General features: G+C 42.8%; 1 protein-coding gene across 1 annotated transcript in view; it reads left to right on the forward strand.

The window, feature by feature from the left end:
• Positions 1 to 5,877, forward strand: part of LOC112112602 (guanylate cyclase soluble subunit beta-2-like) — a 34,463-nt gene extending 28,586 nt beyond the window's left edge. The window contains exons 14-16 of the mRNA XM_026653476.1: positions 1,640 to 1,803; positions 3,973 to 4,068; positions 5,617 to 5,877. Coding sequence (XP_026509261.1) covers positions 1,640 to 1,803; positions 3,973 to 4,068; positions 5,617 to 5,744 — 388 coding nt within the window. The 3' untranslated portion in view covers positions 5,745 to 5,877. The remainder of the gene's footprint in view (positions 1 to 1,639; positions 1,804 to 3,972; positions 4,069 to 5,616) is intronic.
• Positions 5,878 to 12,417: the final 6,540 nt, after the last annotated feature.

The raw sequence follows: 12,417 nt of genomic DNA on the forward strand, positions 1-12,417 counted from the left end.
AAATAATAAATAAAGAGTCTTACATTGCATTGCTACCCCCAGCAAAATTCCTGTGGTATTTAATGACAGCTTTGCCTGAGTAAGAGCTGAAGGATTGGATTGACAGTCGACATAAATGTGATGTTATGGCCGTAATCATAAACCAGTCTACTCTCTTCTATGCATGAAACCCAAAGAGGTTCACAATCAAATAAATACCTGAAGTCCCAATCCACTTGCATTACCCAAATGCCCATCAGTATTTTTATGCATTCAATCCAAGATTTTCCTGCCAGAAACCAACAACAGGCAATTTGTGGGATGAAGATATTTGCTTGTTTTAATGTAACACAGGAGAGATGCTATTAAATAAGCTAAACAACTAGGAGATGTTTAATTCTGCATTCCTGATACAAATTCACGTGTGGCTTCTAATTAAATATGGAACTTTGGAAACTCTCATGATGAACATTCTAAATTTTAAAGACTCAAAACATTCCACCCTGTCAATAATTACTGTAAAGAACAGTTATAATCTGAAATGTAACTTTATACAAATGACACTGTCTTAACTAAACAGAACTGCTCTGTATAAAGTACATCCTCAGGCGCTTACTTGCTAACTTTACTGACCAAATATATTCTATTCCTTTTAGCACTGGACAGCTAAACAGTTTTGGTAGAGGGAGCTGGATTCCTTTCTGACTCATGCATCATCAACAGATTTGTTACATTTCAGCTGCCAAATCTTTATTACTGGTGATGATGCATGAGCCAGAAGAGCAGAGGCTGAGTTTGCAGGACTTGCATTGAGTAAAAATATTTACTTGTGAAGTGAGCACAGTTGATTTCGAGCCACAAATATGGAACCTCACATTATTTTCACAGGGTCACTTTTCTGTGTTTAACTGCACATTACGTTAACAGGGAACTTTGCCCGCCATGGCCAAAGATGCAACTGAAGACCGATTGGTTAGATCCCAATCCTGTGACATGCAGTGGATGGGCAGGCTGCTGCCCCTGGGCGGAAGTCAGGTGGGTTTCTACCCATTAAATTCAGTGGGGTTTTCTGGGGTGTAGCAGGCTGCCCAGGCACTACACATTGCAGGATTGGGGCTTGAGTACCTTCCTGTTTGGAGAAATGTCTTGAGTATGTTTGAACAACCACGTAACATTTAAACAGCGCCTCTTCTGTTCTGTACTTTCCTAGCATAAACAGCCTTTACAGAAGAGCTTCTAAGTTAGGCTCTTATTGTGAATACTCATGTGTATAAAGTTAAGCATGTGCGTAAGTATTTGCAGGACAGGGGCCTAAGCTTGATGCTCCTGTGTAAAGGCCAGGGGAAAGTACAAAATATAAGAGGGGCTGTTCACATGATAAATATCTGCTCATTGTGACGTCAATGAGACTAGTCACCCGTGTAAAGATAAGCATGTGCAAAAGTGATTGCAGGTCAGAAGCTTAGCCTCTAGACCAACCCTAATTAGAACAATAAACTTTTCCTTTGATAGTGTTGTTCTGTTTACAAAAACAGCGCTAAAAAAATTCATCCAACCCTACAAATATTGCTCTGCAAAATGTATCCTTCATCCTTCTCGCTCCAAATCCCAACCTAGACTTCTTTGTCCTAATGGTTGTCCCATATCTTCCATTGTGCAGAGCTCTACAAAATCAAGGCTTCGAAATAGTTGAAAGGGGAGAAATTGAGGTGAAAGGCAAAGGAAAAATGACCACCTATATTCTGAGGCAGAATTTATATGCAACTGAGAATGAAATCATGGGGAGAGCAGAAAAGCAGCACTCCAGTCACACGGATCAGACGGGTAAGCTAAGAGAAACGTCTTAATCCATATATAGGATGCAAAATGATATTTCTCTCTTTATTAACATAAAGCTCGTACTTCATTGAGAACACCTTTGCCTCCTACATTACATCGCATACTTATATCCTTGCCTTAGGTTTGAAATCTATGCCCTCAGACTAACGTTTAATATAGCATCTCAAACCATCATTTAATCCCATAGGGCCTGATTTTCAGAGGTGCTGGGTACTTGCAGTTCCACTGATTTAAATGACAGTTTTGGTGCTTAATATCTCTGACAATCAGGCCTAAGGTCAGCACAAACTACATTTTCTAGGGAGTAACTTTAAACTGACAATATATATGTGACTAAAATACAATTATTTGTAACCAAATGTAATGGACGTTGTCTTTATAGTCTTGAAGATTATACTATAACCTGCTCAATTCAACTAAGAAACAAATAATCCAAATTTTATTCATTAGAAGCCCATTAAAAAACCCTAAAAAAATTCAATCATTTACATCATTATGGCCAAGTATCTTTTTTTCCCCCCGTGTGTGTGTGTGTGGCTGCTAATGAGGACTTCAGATTTAAGGTTCTTGCCACTTGGAAGTGAGATAATAGGGTGACTTTTAAAAAATAACGTTTCGATGCTATAATAGTGACGGGAACAAAGAGTTAATTTCATCATGAAACAAGCAGCAAAGAATAATAATAGAAATAGAGAAGTTACAGATGGCAAAAATACCTAGAGGTTAGAGATGGACCTAGATCTAGGCCTTAGCTCTAGAAGACTGAGAAGTTATAAATGGAAACACAGTCCCTGCCCTGAAGAGTTTGTAACCTAAATAGACAAGACAGACAACAGACTTGGGGATAAAGGTGTAACCTATAAGCAGAGCGATTCAGGTGATGGCTGGCAAATGTTACAAGTTCTTGGGGTTTTTTAAGTGAATATAGAAGGGTGTAGTGTGAGGGCAGAGGGGAGAATTAATAGGTGCAGAGGAACAAGAGAACGAAGGAAGGGGAGAGTGTGAAAGGGAAATGGGGAGCATAGAGACAAGGCAAAGAGAGGAACAGGGATTACAGAGTCTGAAGCTACAGCAGAGGATTGGGGACAGGGGAGGGAGCAAACAGACAAATAAAAAGGACCCAAAAATGTTTTGAAACATGACTTATGCAGTAGATTCAAATTGCCATCTCCTCTCCCCAATTATCACCAAAATGGCACCACTGCCTCTTGGGAAGAGTCCCTTTTCCTGAGCAAACGCTCCAGCCTCGGACATAGAACGGGAGCAGTCCCATGTCTCACACTGCAGTGTTCGTTTGAGCAGAGGACATTTCTCAACAGAGCCATGCATTGTTCCCATTCTACCGTCTGCTGCCCTGGCTCCTGCAAGTGGGAGCCAAAGAGAATCCATGACTAACACAGCTCAACCATCAAAGGGAGTGGAGTTAGCTGCAAAATAAGCTTGTCTGTTTGTCTTTGCAAAGCCCATCAGTTGAATAGTTGTTTCTGTGCTGCGGAAACCATGAAAAACAAAACACAATGAAGATACGATGAAAGTAGGCACCCTACTTTGGTCCAGATGCAAAACTCTTTGCACATTCATTTGCTCACATATCACCTGATGCAGCTTTAGGCCTCTGTCTTATTTAGCTAGTGAAATATTGACAGATGGGGAATGTCAGTGACCAAAAAGTGAATAAATGTGATCCCACTTCACATCTAACTAGGTGAAAAGATAGACTGTTTCTGGCAAGAGCTAATTGTTTTGAACTTCGGGAACTTGAAAACCATCACAGATTTATGGCGTCCTCCTAGATGTGTGCAATCATTAGTCAGCACATGGTAAACAACAGAGGCTACACATGCTATGCATTCTGGGGATACAGTTAGGGTCAAAGCACAGAAAATGGAGGGAAGTTAAGGAACATACTCACTTGAGTGCCTAATTTGCACATGTCACTGTGGTAACTGCACACACAAATGCAGCCAGACCGTTGCACATACCGTTTTTGTGAGTGCAGGTAAGTTTCCAGTTTTCAAAATGTAGCCCAGAAAGTCTTCCCTTCTCCTCGTCGCACTTTCAGGCCTTTGTTTCAAAGTTTCTCTTCCTATAAATGCCTAATATAGACAGTGCACATTGTCACATGTGTGGTCTCTTTCCTCCCCCTTCTTGTAGAGGCAGATGATCTGGGAAATCTAGCCAGCAAGACTATTGCTGTTATGAAGCACGCTGACAGCCAGCAGCTGCTCACCAGCAACAGCCTTGCATATGGTGAGTACATCAAGGATTTATTTCAAAATACTCCTACTACTTTATTTCACATAAGGAGAGGGAAAGATGATCCAGAACAGTCTGCTGTCATGTCTCCTCTGCTCACCATGGTGATTAGTGACTTAGACCATGTCCACACTGGGGATTTCAGCCTTTTGTATTGAGGCGGCTACACCATTGAAAACCCCTAAGGACTTACCCCTGCTTGCAACTGAAGTAAACTGCACCAGTGCAGCTTGTAGCGTACAGGGCTTTGCTTGTCTACACTAGGGTTTGTACCTGCACAGTGGCTGTTCACCAGTGTTGTACCCTGGGCAAATCACTGTTGTAAACAAGGCCTTTCAAAATCTAGGCATAAATGTAGTTGGGTCATTGACTGGCCTACACAACGCAAACAATCAGGATTTACAGCTTATGCAAGGTTTAAACACAATTATTGTACCTAACCCAGATCATCACAGGGTTTGAGCAGTATTGAACTGTGTTAAAGCATGTTCTATTCCAATCTCAACCCAAGTTAAAGCAGCTTCAAGAACCTGATTTGGCCTCATCCACTATGCCTGGCCAAACACTGTTATAACCAGTTTTATCTACAGCTTTATTTGTACCCTGATGATGCTAAAGTCCAGCTGTTAAAGCAGTCACGTTACTGTACTTTGTGCAGACAGAGCCTTCCGCTGTCACATTATAGGGGATGTCTCTAATCAGCAGTACAGCTTTTAGTGATGCCATACAAATTGATCTTGCATCTACCTTCATAGCCATTTGCATTTCAGCATCCTCACTTTGAAAAGCAAGAGAATTCTTCCTCCCCGATGGAGCTCTATGAATCTTTGTTTTCTCCTCACTTCAACCCTCCAATTCTCTTTCTGAGCCATGAAGGCCTCTACTAAGGACTCCACTGCTATTATCAGAGTTATGTGGAAGGTGCTCCCATGTTATGGTGGCAGTCTGCAGTATAAAACCCTAGGGTAGACGGATTGACTAGCAGCCACCATGCTCCTAGAATATAACTTCCTAGGCCAGAATCACTGCTTTTAAACTGCTGGAAGGGTGAGTGTTGAGTGGTACAATGCATGTCTTAGGGACTTTACCCTCCTCCAGCTCCCTTTTATCCTGTGCTCTCCTGCTAGCCACCTCATGCTCATTCTCTGACTCCGGGTATATTCCATTTCTCTTTTCTTTTCCCCATCTCTCCACCAGTTAGTTGAGCAGGTTTCTAGCACACTTTGACTTAGAGGTTTTAGCTCTTGTTGTTGCATTTGTTACACAGAAGTACAGAACTCGATACATGTCAAGTGACAATAGAAGTTTAGAAACAAAATAGCCGCTCTGTCAGATAAAGCAGAACTGAATGCATCAGCTTTGCCTATGAGAATATCTGCTCCCATGGGACAAAGCCAGCGTCTAAGAAAGGGTATCAGCAATTTTGTCAGTGTTTCCTCCTGGGATGGCTAAAAAGCTGGCTCTGTTCGCAGCGGGGGACTCCTTGGCGATTTCACTTATTTTTTTTCACACCTCTTTTTGTTCTCACTTGTTATCTGTCAGAGGCTGAAGCCAGGCTGTGTAATGGAGAGCGTACAAAGGGTGATGCGGAACAGCAGCTTTCAGATCAAACGAGGACACAGCACTTTAGCGACGGCAATGCACATTCTAGCTTTTGTGTTTTGTTGTAATAAAAGGAAAATAAGGAACAATAAAATTCAGAACATTTGTTATCAAGCACTGTAATGAAAGATAATAAAGTTTCATTCCTGATGTTAAGCAATCCAATACTGTAATAAGAAAGGTGAATTCAGTGCTTTTGCTTTCCAGGGAAACAGATGAGCTTTTGTTCCTTATTAAAAAAGTAATCTAATACTGTATGTGTCCTCTCCACTTGGCTCTTAATATAAAAATGTGATATTACCTAGGCCACAGCAACTGCACCTTAAATGAAGACAGAGCTCTGGTTGCTTGGCTTGTCAATAAGACTGAGTAGCTAATTTAGTAAAATAGTATTTTGTACTATTAACAAGTACCACATCATTTGACAGAATTTATAACCTACCTGAATACTTACACAAATCAAATCCTTTGCATTATCCTGAAGGCACAGAGGTAATACTGACCCAGACTTCTTGGGTTCCAGCACTGAAATTACATTAAAACTGAAGCTCAGTGATTCTGAGACCCAGTAATAATTGGTGCATGTAAGGCGCTGGCTAAGTAGCTGTGCTCATGTCTCCCTCTAGTGGCTGGCACATATAGCAATTAAAAAGTTGCTACCTACTTCTATGGGCTTCGCACCCCCCCCCCCTTTAGCTCAAATAACAGGGACTGAGGATCATGGATTCTATCCCCACTTGATGATAACATGGTAAGTTCATGAGGTAAGAGCCTGAGATTGCTACTGTGGGCTAACAGAGTTAACCCCTTTAGCTGAGCATTGGTTGTTTGTGCTTTTGCTGCTGGTGTTCCCAGGTTCTGTCCCCATGAACAGCCTGTGGTGAGTTGGTTGCACGGTGACATAATACAGCATCTTTCATCATGAGATCTCCCAATGCAGATAATTATCTCTAATTAACATAAGAGGAAACAGGGGTAGAAAGGTGAAATGATTCACCTACGGCCAGCCAGTGAATAAGTGAGTGGGAAAGCTGGGTCTTCGAGCTCCCAGAATTCCCTATTCTGGCATGTCAGTCTAAAATGAAAGTCCCCCTTGTCTCTAAGCTCCCTTCACCCAGTTCTGGCTCTGGGAAATGTTCATGAAACACAAGCATTCACCACTAGATAAGTGATTCCAGTAGGTACCTCCCATATTGGAAGTGAGTGACAGTTAAGTTCTAAAGGCTGTACTATGGCCCATGTGAAAGGAGTTGGCAGTCTCATTCCAGGTCCCAATACCACCACCAGAGAGTACAAACATTTGATGGGCACACAGACTGAACTACATTCTTACCCCTAGAGCAGAGGTCCCCCAAAAGGTCCCAGGCCAGCCTCCACAGGCGTAGGGAGGGAGTGCCACCCAGCCCTGCTCTGCCCTCAACTCTGCTCCGGCCCCACCCCCAGCCAGGGCCCTGGACCCAACCCCGTCCCCAGCTTTGGTCTCCCCCACTGCGGCTCACCCGTGGCTTCCGCTCCCGGCCCTGCCCCCAGCCTCGGCCCCTAGCCGCAGGTCCCTTCCCGGTCCCAGCCCCAGGCCCACCCCAGCTGTGGCCCCAGCCTCAGACCCTTACCTCCGTCCATGCCCCCACACCTGAGCCCTGGCCCCACTCCCAGCCCGGCTCCAGGCGGTGGGGCAAAAACAGGGTAAGGGGAGGCTTGACCGTGAAAAGTTTGGGAACCATTGCCCTAGAGGAGGGGGCTTGAAGAACCGCTTTGTCCACTGCTTGCAGGAAGAGCAGCCCATTGGAGCTGGCTGGTGGGGGCTTGGAACCAGGGTGGACCGGCAGCCCCCCATCAGCTCCCCGCTCCCCTAAGTTCCCTGTGCTGCAGTCACCCAGCAGGCTACCAATTGCTGGCAGTTCAGCTGTCCCTCCCCCGACTGCCATGTGCTGCACCTGCCCTCTGCCTTGGAGCTGCTCCCCAAGCCTCCTGCTTGCTGTGTGGGGGGAGAAGGGGGCTATTGTCAGGGTGTCCCCCTCCCCTCTGCTCCTGCACCCCGCTTACCCCACCTCCATAGAGCAGGGGGGACACACAACAGGGCTCAGGATGGAGGGAGCTTCCTGGCAGCAGCTGCGCCTCAGCTTGCTGATTAACTTAACAAGGCAGTGTACTTAAGAGTGGGGTCAGCGTACTTAAAGGGGAAATGAGCATCTCTCTCTCACACAAACAGGGTGTGTGTCTCTGTCTGCCATGCTGTCTCCCCATGCTGCCTTGTAGAGTGTGAGGCTACATTAACAACAATGAGTTAACCCTTGCTAGTTCATTATTTAGCAGTAAGGCATTCCCTGGAAAATATCCCACCCTCTGATTTCACCACCTCAACCAAGCTTCACAATCATCATTGCTGTGTACAGTATTGTTTAAAACTTACACTGTGTGTGTGTGTGTGTATATATATAGTCTTTTGTCTGGTGAAAAAAATTTCCCTGGAACCTAACCCCCCTCCATTTACATTAATTCTTATGGGGAAATTGGATTCGCTTAACATCGTTTTGCTTAAAGTCGCATTTTTCAGGAACATAACTACAACGTTAAGTGAGGAGTTACTGTATATCAAATCCTCTAAGCCAGTGAGCATACTAAATCCACTGAATATAGTCATGGCCCTTTTGTGAAGGGACAAGGGCCTTTCAAATCCCATTTCTACCCACAGTCATCTTTGGGCTTCACCTTATCTGAGGTCAAGAGGGATGAACTGACCCCCTCTCCCAAGTCAGTAAAGGCCTCTCATATTTTTAATCAAAGGGGGAAATGACACAAATTACATGAATTGTTCTCTCTTCATGGGAAATGAATGACTTTCTCCCTCTATGCTTAGGCTTGAGAATGAACATGTTTCTACACATTTGACCAGAGAGTTGTCTCAAGTGCACTTCAAGAAGAAGAGGGAAGATGAACATTACATAGGTAACCAACTGGCTCTTTAAGACACCATACAATAGCAAATGTCCTACCTATATTGACTGAGGACTTAAATCTGTCATTTATATGGTGTAATCCACATGCCAAGCCATATAATTCATAGGAGGGAATGCGAACACATCTGGGTTTTTATTTAATAGTCTTGTGGCACAGGCTTGCCTTTACTTTGCTGCTTTTGAAGATATATTTCATTTTGTGTCCAGCAGTTTTTCTATTACACATTATGTAGACAAATCAACAACCACACAAGCCAGTAAACAGGGATAGAAAGCTTGATACTATATTGTGTGTGACAAAGCCAGTCTTTTACATATGTTATATATTCACCTTTTCTCTGACATCTGCATTGCATTTGGGAAAACACTCACGTGCAAAGGGATGGGCTCCAGGGAACGTAGAAACATTATCTAGCACGGGAATACTCAATTAATTTTCAGCAAGCAGCTTGTATAATACATAACATACACTTAACATAATACACTTTGGTAGTTTGCCAGAGATTCAAAATGATTAGACTATATCAATTTACTCTTCAAACACTGATTAAAATCTCAAAACTTTCATAGCAAATGATGCATGAACCAAAGTCAGAAATGTGATGACTGAAATATTGCCATGTCACAGATTCATCACACAGCCTTTCCAAATCCACACACATGGCATTTCAGCTGGCCCCTTAAATGCTCTGCTCACACGTCCTGCTGATCTGCTCCTCCCTCTCCCCTTTGGAAAGATAATAGCTCAGCCTTAATTGAAGCAAACAGGTCATTAAAACGGTAATTTTTTGTAGACATTCATATGACAGACATTCACTCACTGCCAAAGACAGGCAGAGGATGAAGGGGTGGATACTCTAAGCACATTTAGCATTAGCATCTACATAAAACCAAATCTAAGGTAAACATCCAAGCAACTAGGGGTCCTCATCTGTCCCTTCATGTTCCAAGGAATCCTCATTGGGTGCAGAATAAACAACCACCCAACTCTTGCCAACTGCACCAAGCTCTATTCTAGATAAAGGCCTTGACCCACTCTCTTACTGAGAACAAAAAGACACTCTCCTACTCAGTGTATCTAACAGCCAGAGAGTGTGTAGCAGTCACTCTGATTACTTCTGCAGCCTTTCTTCAGGAGAGTGCTTGTCACAGCTCCCAGGGTGTGCTTCGTTCCCACTGGAATCCAGAAATTCTAGGCCTTCATCCCTGTTATGCAAAGCACATTGGCCAAAGCAGCTGTTTGGTTAAGTAACTGCCTTATCAGAAATCTATTGAAATGATACTTGACTAGCAAGGTGTTACTGTAAATACAGTATTCTGTTCTCACCTCTCTTTAGAGAGCTGGACACTATGACCATGCTTTTAAAAAATGGGTGCATACCTTTACTCACCTCATTATAAACTGTCTGGTTTTCAGACCTGCTGAGCAGCCTCAGATCTCTCTGCAATCAATGGGAGCAGGCAACAAGCACCTTTGAAATCAGGCTAATTTTATTAACTTGTCAATTAGTTATTATTTGTATGACAATAGCACGTTATGGCGCCAACAGAGCCCAAGGCCCCATTGTTCAAGGTGCTATACAACCATACAGTAAGAGTCTGTCCCTGCTCCGAAGAGCATATAGTCTAAATAGACAAGATCGAGAAAGGTGGGAGAAAGAAATTATTATTTATAGATGAGGATTTGAGGCAGATAGGTGCTCAGTGGCTTGCCCAAATGCATACAGGATGTCTGTGGAGGTCAGCCATTGAATTCAGACTACCTGAATCTCAGGCAGGACTGTAATTACAAGACCAACGTTCTTTGCCGCTATGAATTTAGAAGCCTAACTTTTGGCCGCCAGTTTTGAAAACATGGGCTTATTTTTGGACACAAATTTCCTCAATATCTTCCCCTCTAGGAATATAGATTTCTAAACACTCCAATCTCCCCAAGGTTTGGGCTACAACATTAAATCCTGCAGCACAATGTTGGCTTAGCACTTTCAGGAGTAGCACAGGGGTTTTCTCCACCTTTACTGTCACTGCTTTTATGTTATGCTGTCTGAATGTTCCAACGCCTGACTTTGAGTTCTCCTGGCCCTTGCCACTGAATTATAAATATAGTCTAACACATCATTGTTCAGGTACAACTTCTGTATTCGTTTCAAGCTGCCTCCTTCGCTTCAGCTTAAGCTGTACATAGGCAAAAAAACAAAACAAAAAAACCAGCTGAATGAGCTCATTTTCCCCCTCTCATCTCAGACATTCAGCCTGTTAGGCAGGGTTACTGGAATAAAGCAGGGAAGCTCTTTTTCCACAGCAAGCCATCTGGCTGACATAGACTCACATTGATGCTAATCTGTTGGTTTCGTTCTTTTTATTATTTTTTCCTGAGGAACACTTCATCTGCAGCTGTAAATTCAGACCTGCTCCCTCTGTGCACAGAGCATTCATTTTGCACACATATTTATTACCACATTATGCCCCATTGTAGGTGTCAGGAAATCATTGTTATCCTTGGTGCGTCTACGTTGTTCTAATGTCAGGGATGTACTTTCAAATGGAAATTAAGCAATTATGTTTCACATGGGGAAACCTGACAGATGCATAGATTTTTACACCACTGGCAATGTCGCTGTCACAAAAGCAGTCATTGCTCCCGGCGGACTGCCAAAGAAATATAATGTATTTCAAGAACAGGGGAAAAACGCAGGAGTAATTAAGTGTGCGATGAGAGTTCATAGATCATGTAGCTGTTTAACTTCAAAATGTGATAATGACATGACAACGAGATCACTTAAGTCATCCTTGTAAAGGAGGCTTAAAGGAACCTATTAAAATACAGACAAATGCTTTCCACGACATCTTTGCCCCACTCCAATTTAAATGAACACGATCAAGTATGTTTAATATTTTTTCTCCTGTTAGGAATTTGTTTAAACAGGCTACAGTGCAAAAACAGGCACTGTAGGCAATGCTGCACATCAGACTTATTAAATAACGCCTTTTCCTTTTATCATACATCTCTCGGCGTTGTAAGTTTCTCAGGGCAGGGAGCATTAATGTTATTTGTCTATAAAGGGCCATGCACAATTCTGGCACAGTATATAAAATAATTAGTGGGCTTTCCACTCAGCTGTATGTGTGTTTTATTAATTGTAATGCGACACACACAGTATATGTTGGCTGAAATTCATTTCAAATCCTTCTGCTGGACAGTCTTCCCACTTGGTTATTTTTTTGTTTGTTACAGGGTTTTATTCAGCAAACTTTTGTGCAGCTCTCATGTGCCCTTGCTCAGTAGCCTCCTGCTGTTCCCAGGTTGTACCAGACCAACAGCAATACGATGCTGGCCGTCAGCGAATGCAGACATACGGGGTTCTTATCACTCCCCTATTGAATTCAATAGGAATTCTGGGCCCAAAGAATAGAATATATTAAAAAAGCTCTGCTTCTAAAATAAATATGTGAACCAACACAGACCAGTAAATCTGTGTGTATTAAAGCAGGCTTATGTGCACAATGATCAGGTTAAATGGAAAATTGTAAGTATTCTATAAAATTGATCTATTTAATAAATTTAGAGACACTCACATCCCATAGCACTATCCATGGGCGATGTACTCATTTAATGGGCATTTTATATGGGCAAATCCTGCAGTCCTCACTCAGGCAAAACCTCTCATTCTTTGTATTACAGTAGTACAGAGAGACCCAAGCAGAGTTTGGGGCCCCATTATGTTAGGAATTGTAGAAACACAACAAAGCCCAGCCCCAAAGCCTTTACAGTTTTAATAGACAA

The sequence above is a fragment of the Terrapene carolina genome, unplaced genomic scaffold, assembly GCF_002925995.2.
Source record: "Terrapene carolina triunguis isolate 2854851 unplaced genomic scaffold, T_m_triunguis-2.0 Scaffold139, whole genome shotgun sequence".
NCBI lineage: Eukaryota > Metazoa > Chordata > Testudines > Emydidae > Terrapene > Terrapene triunguis.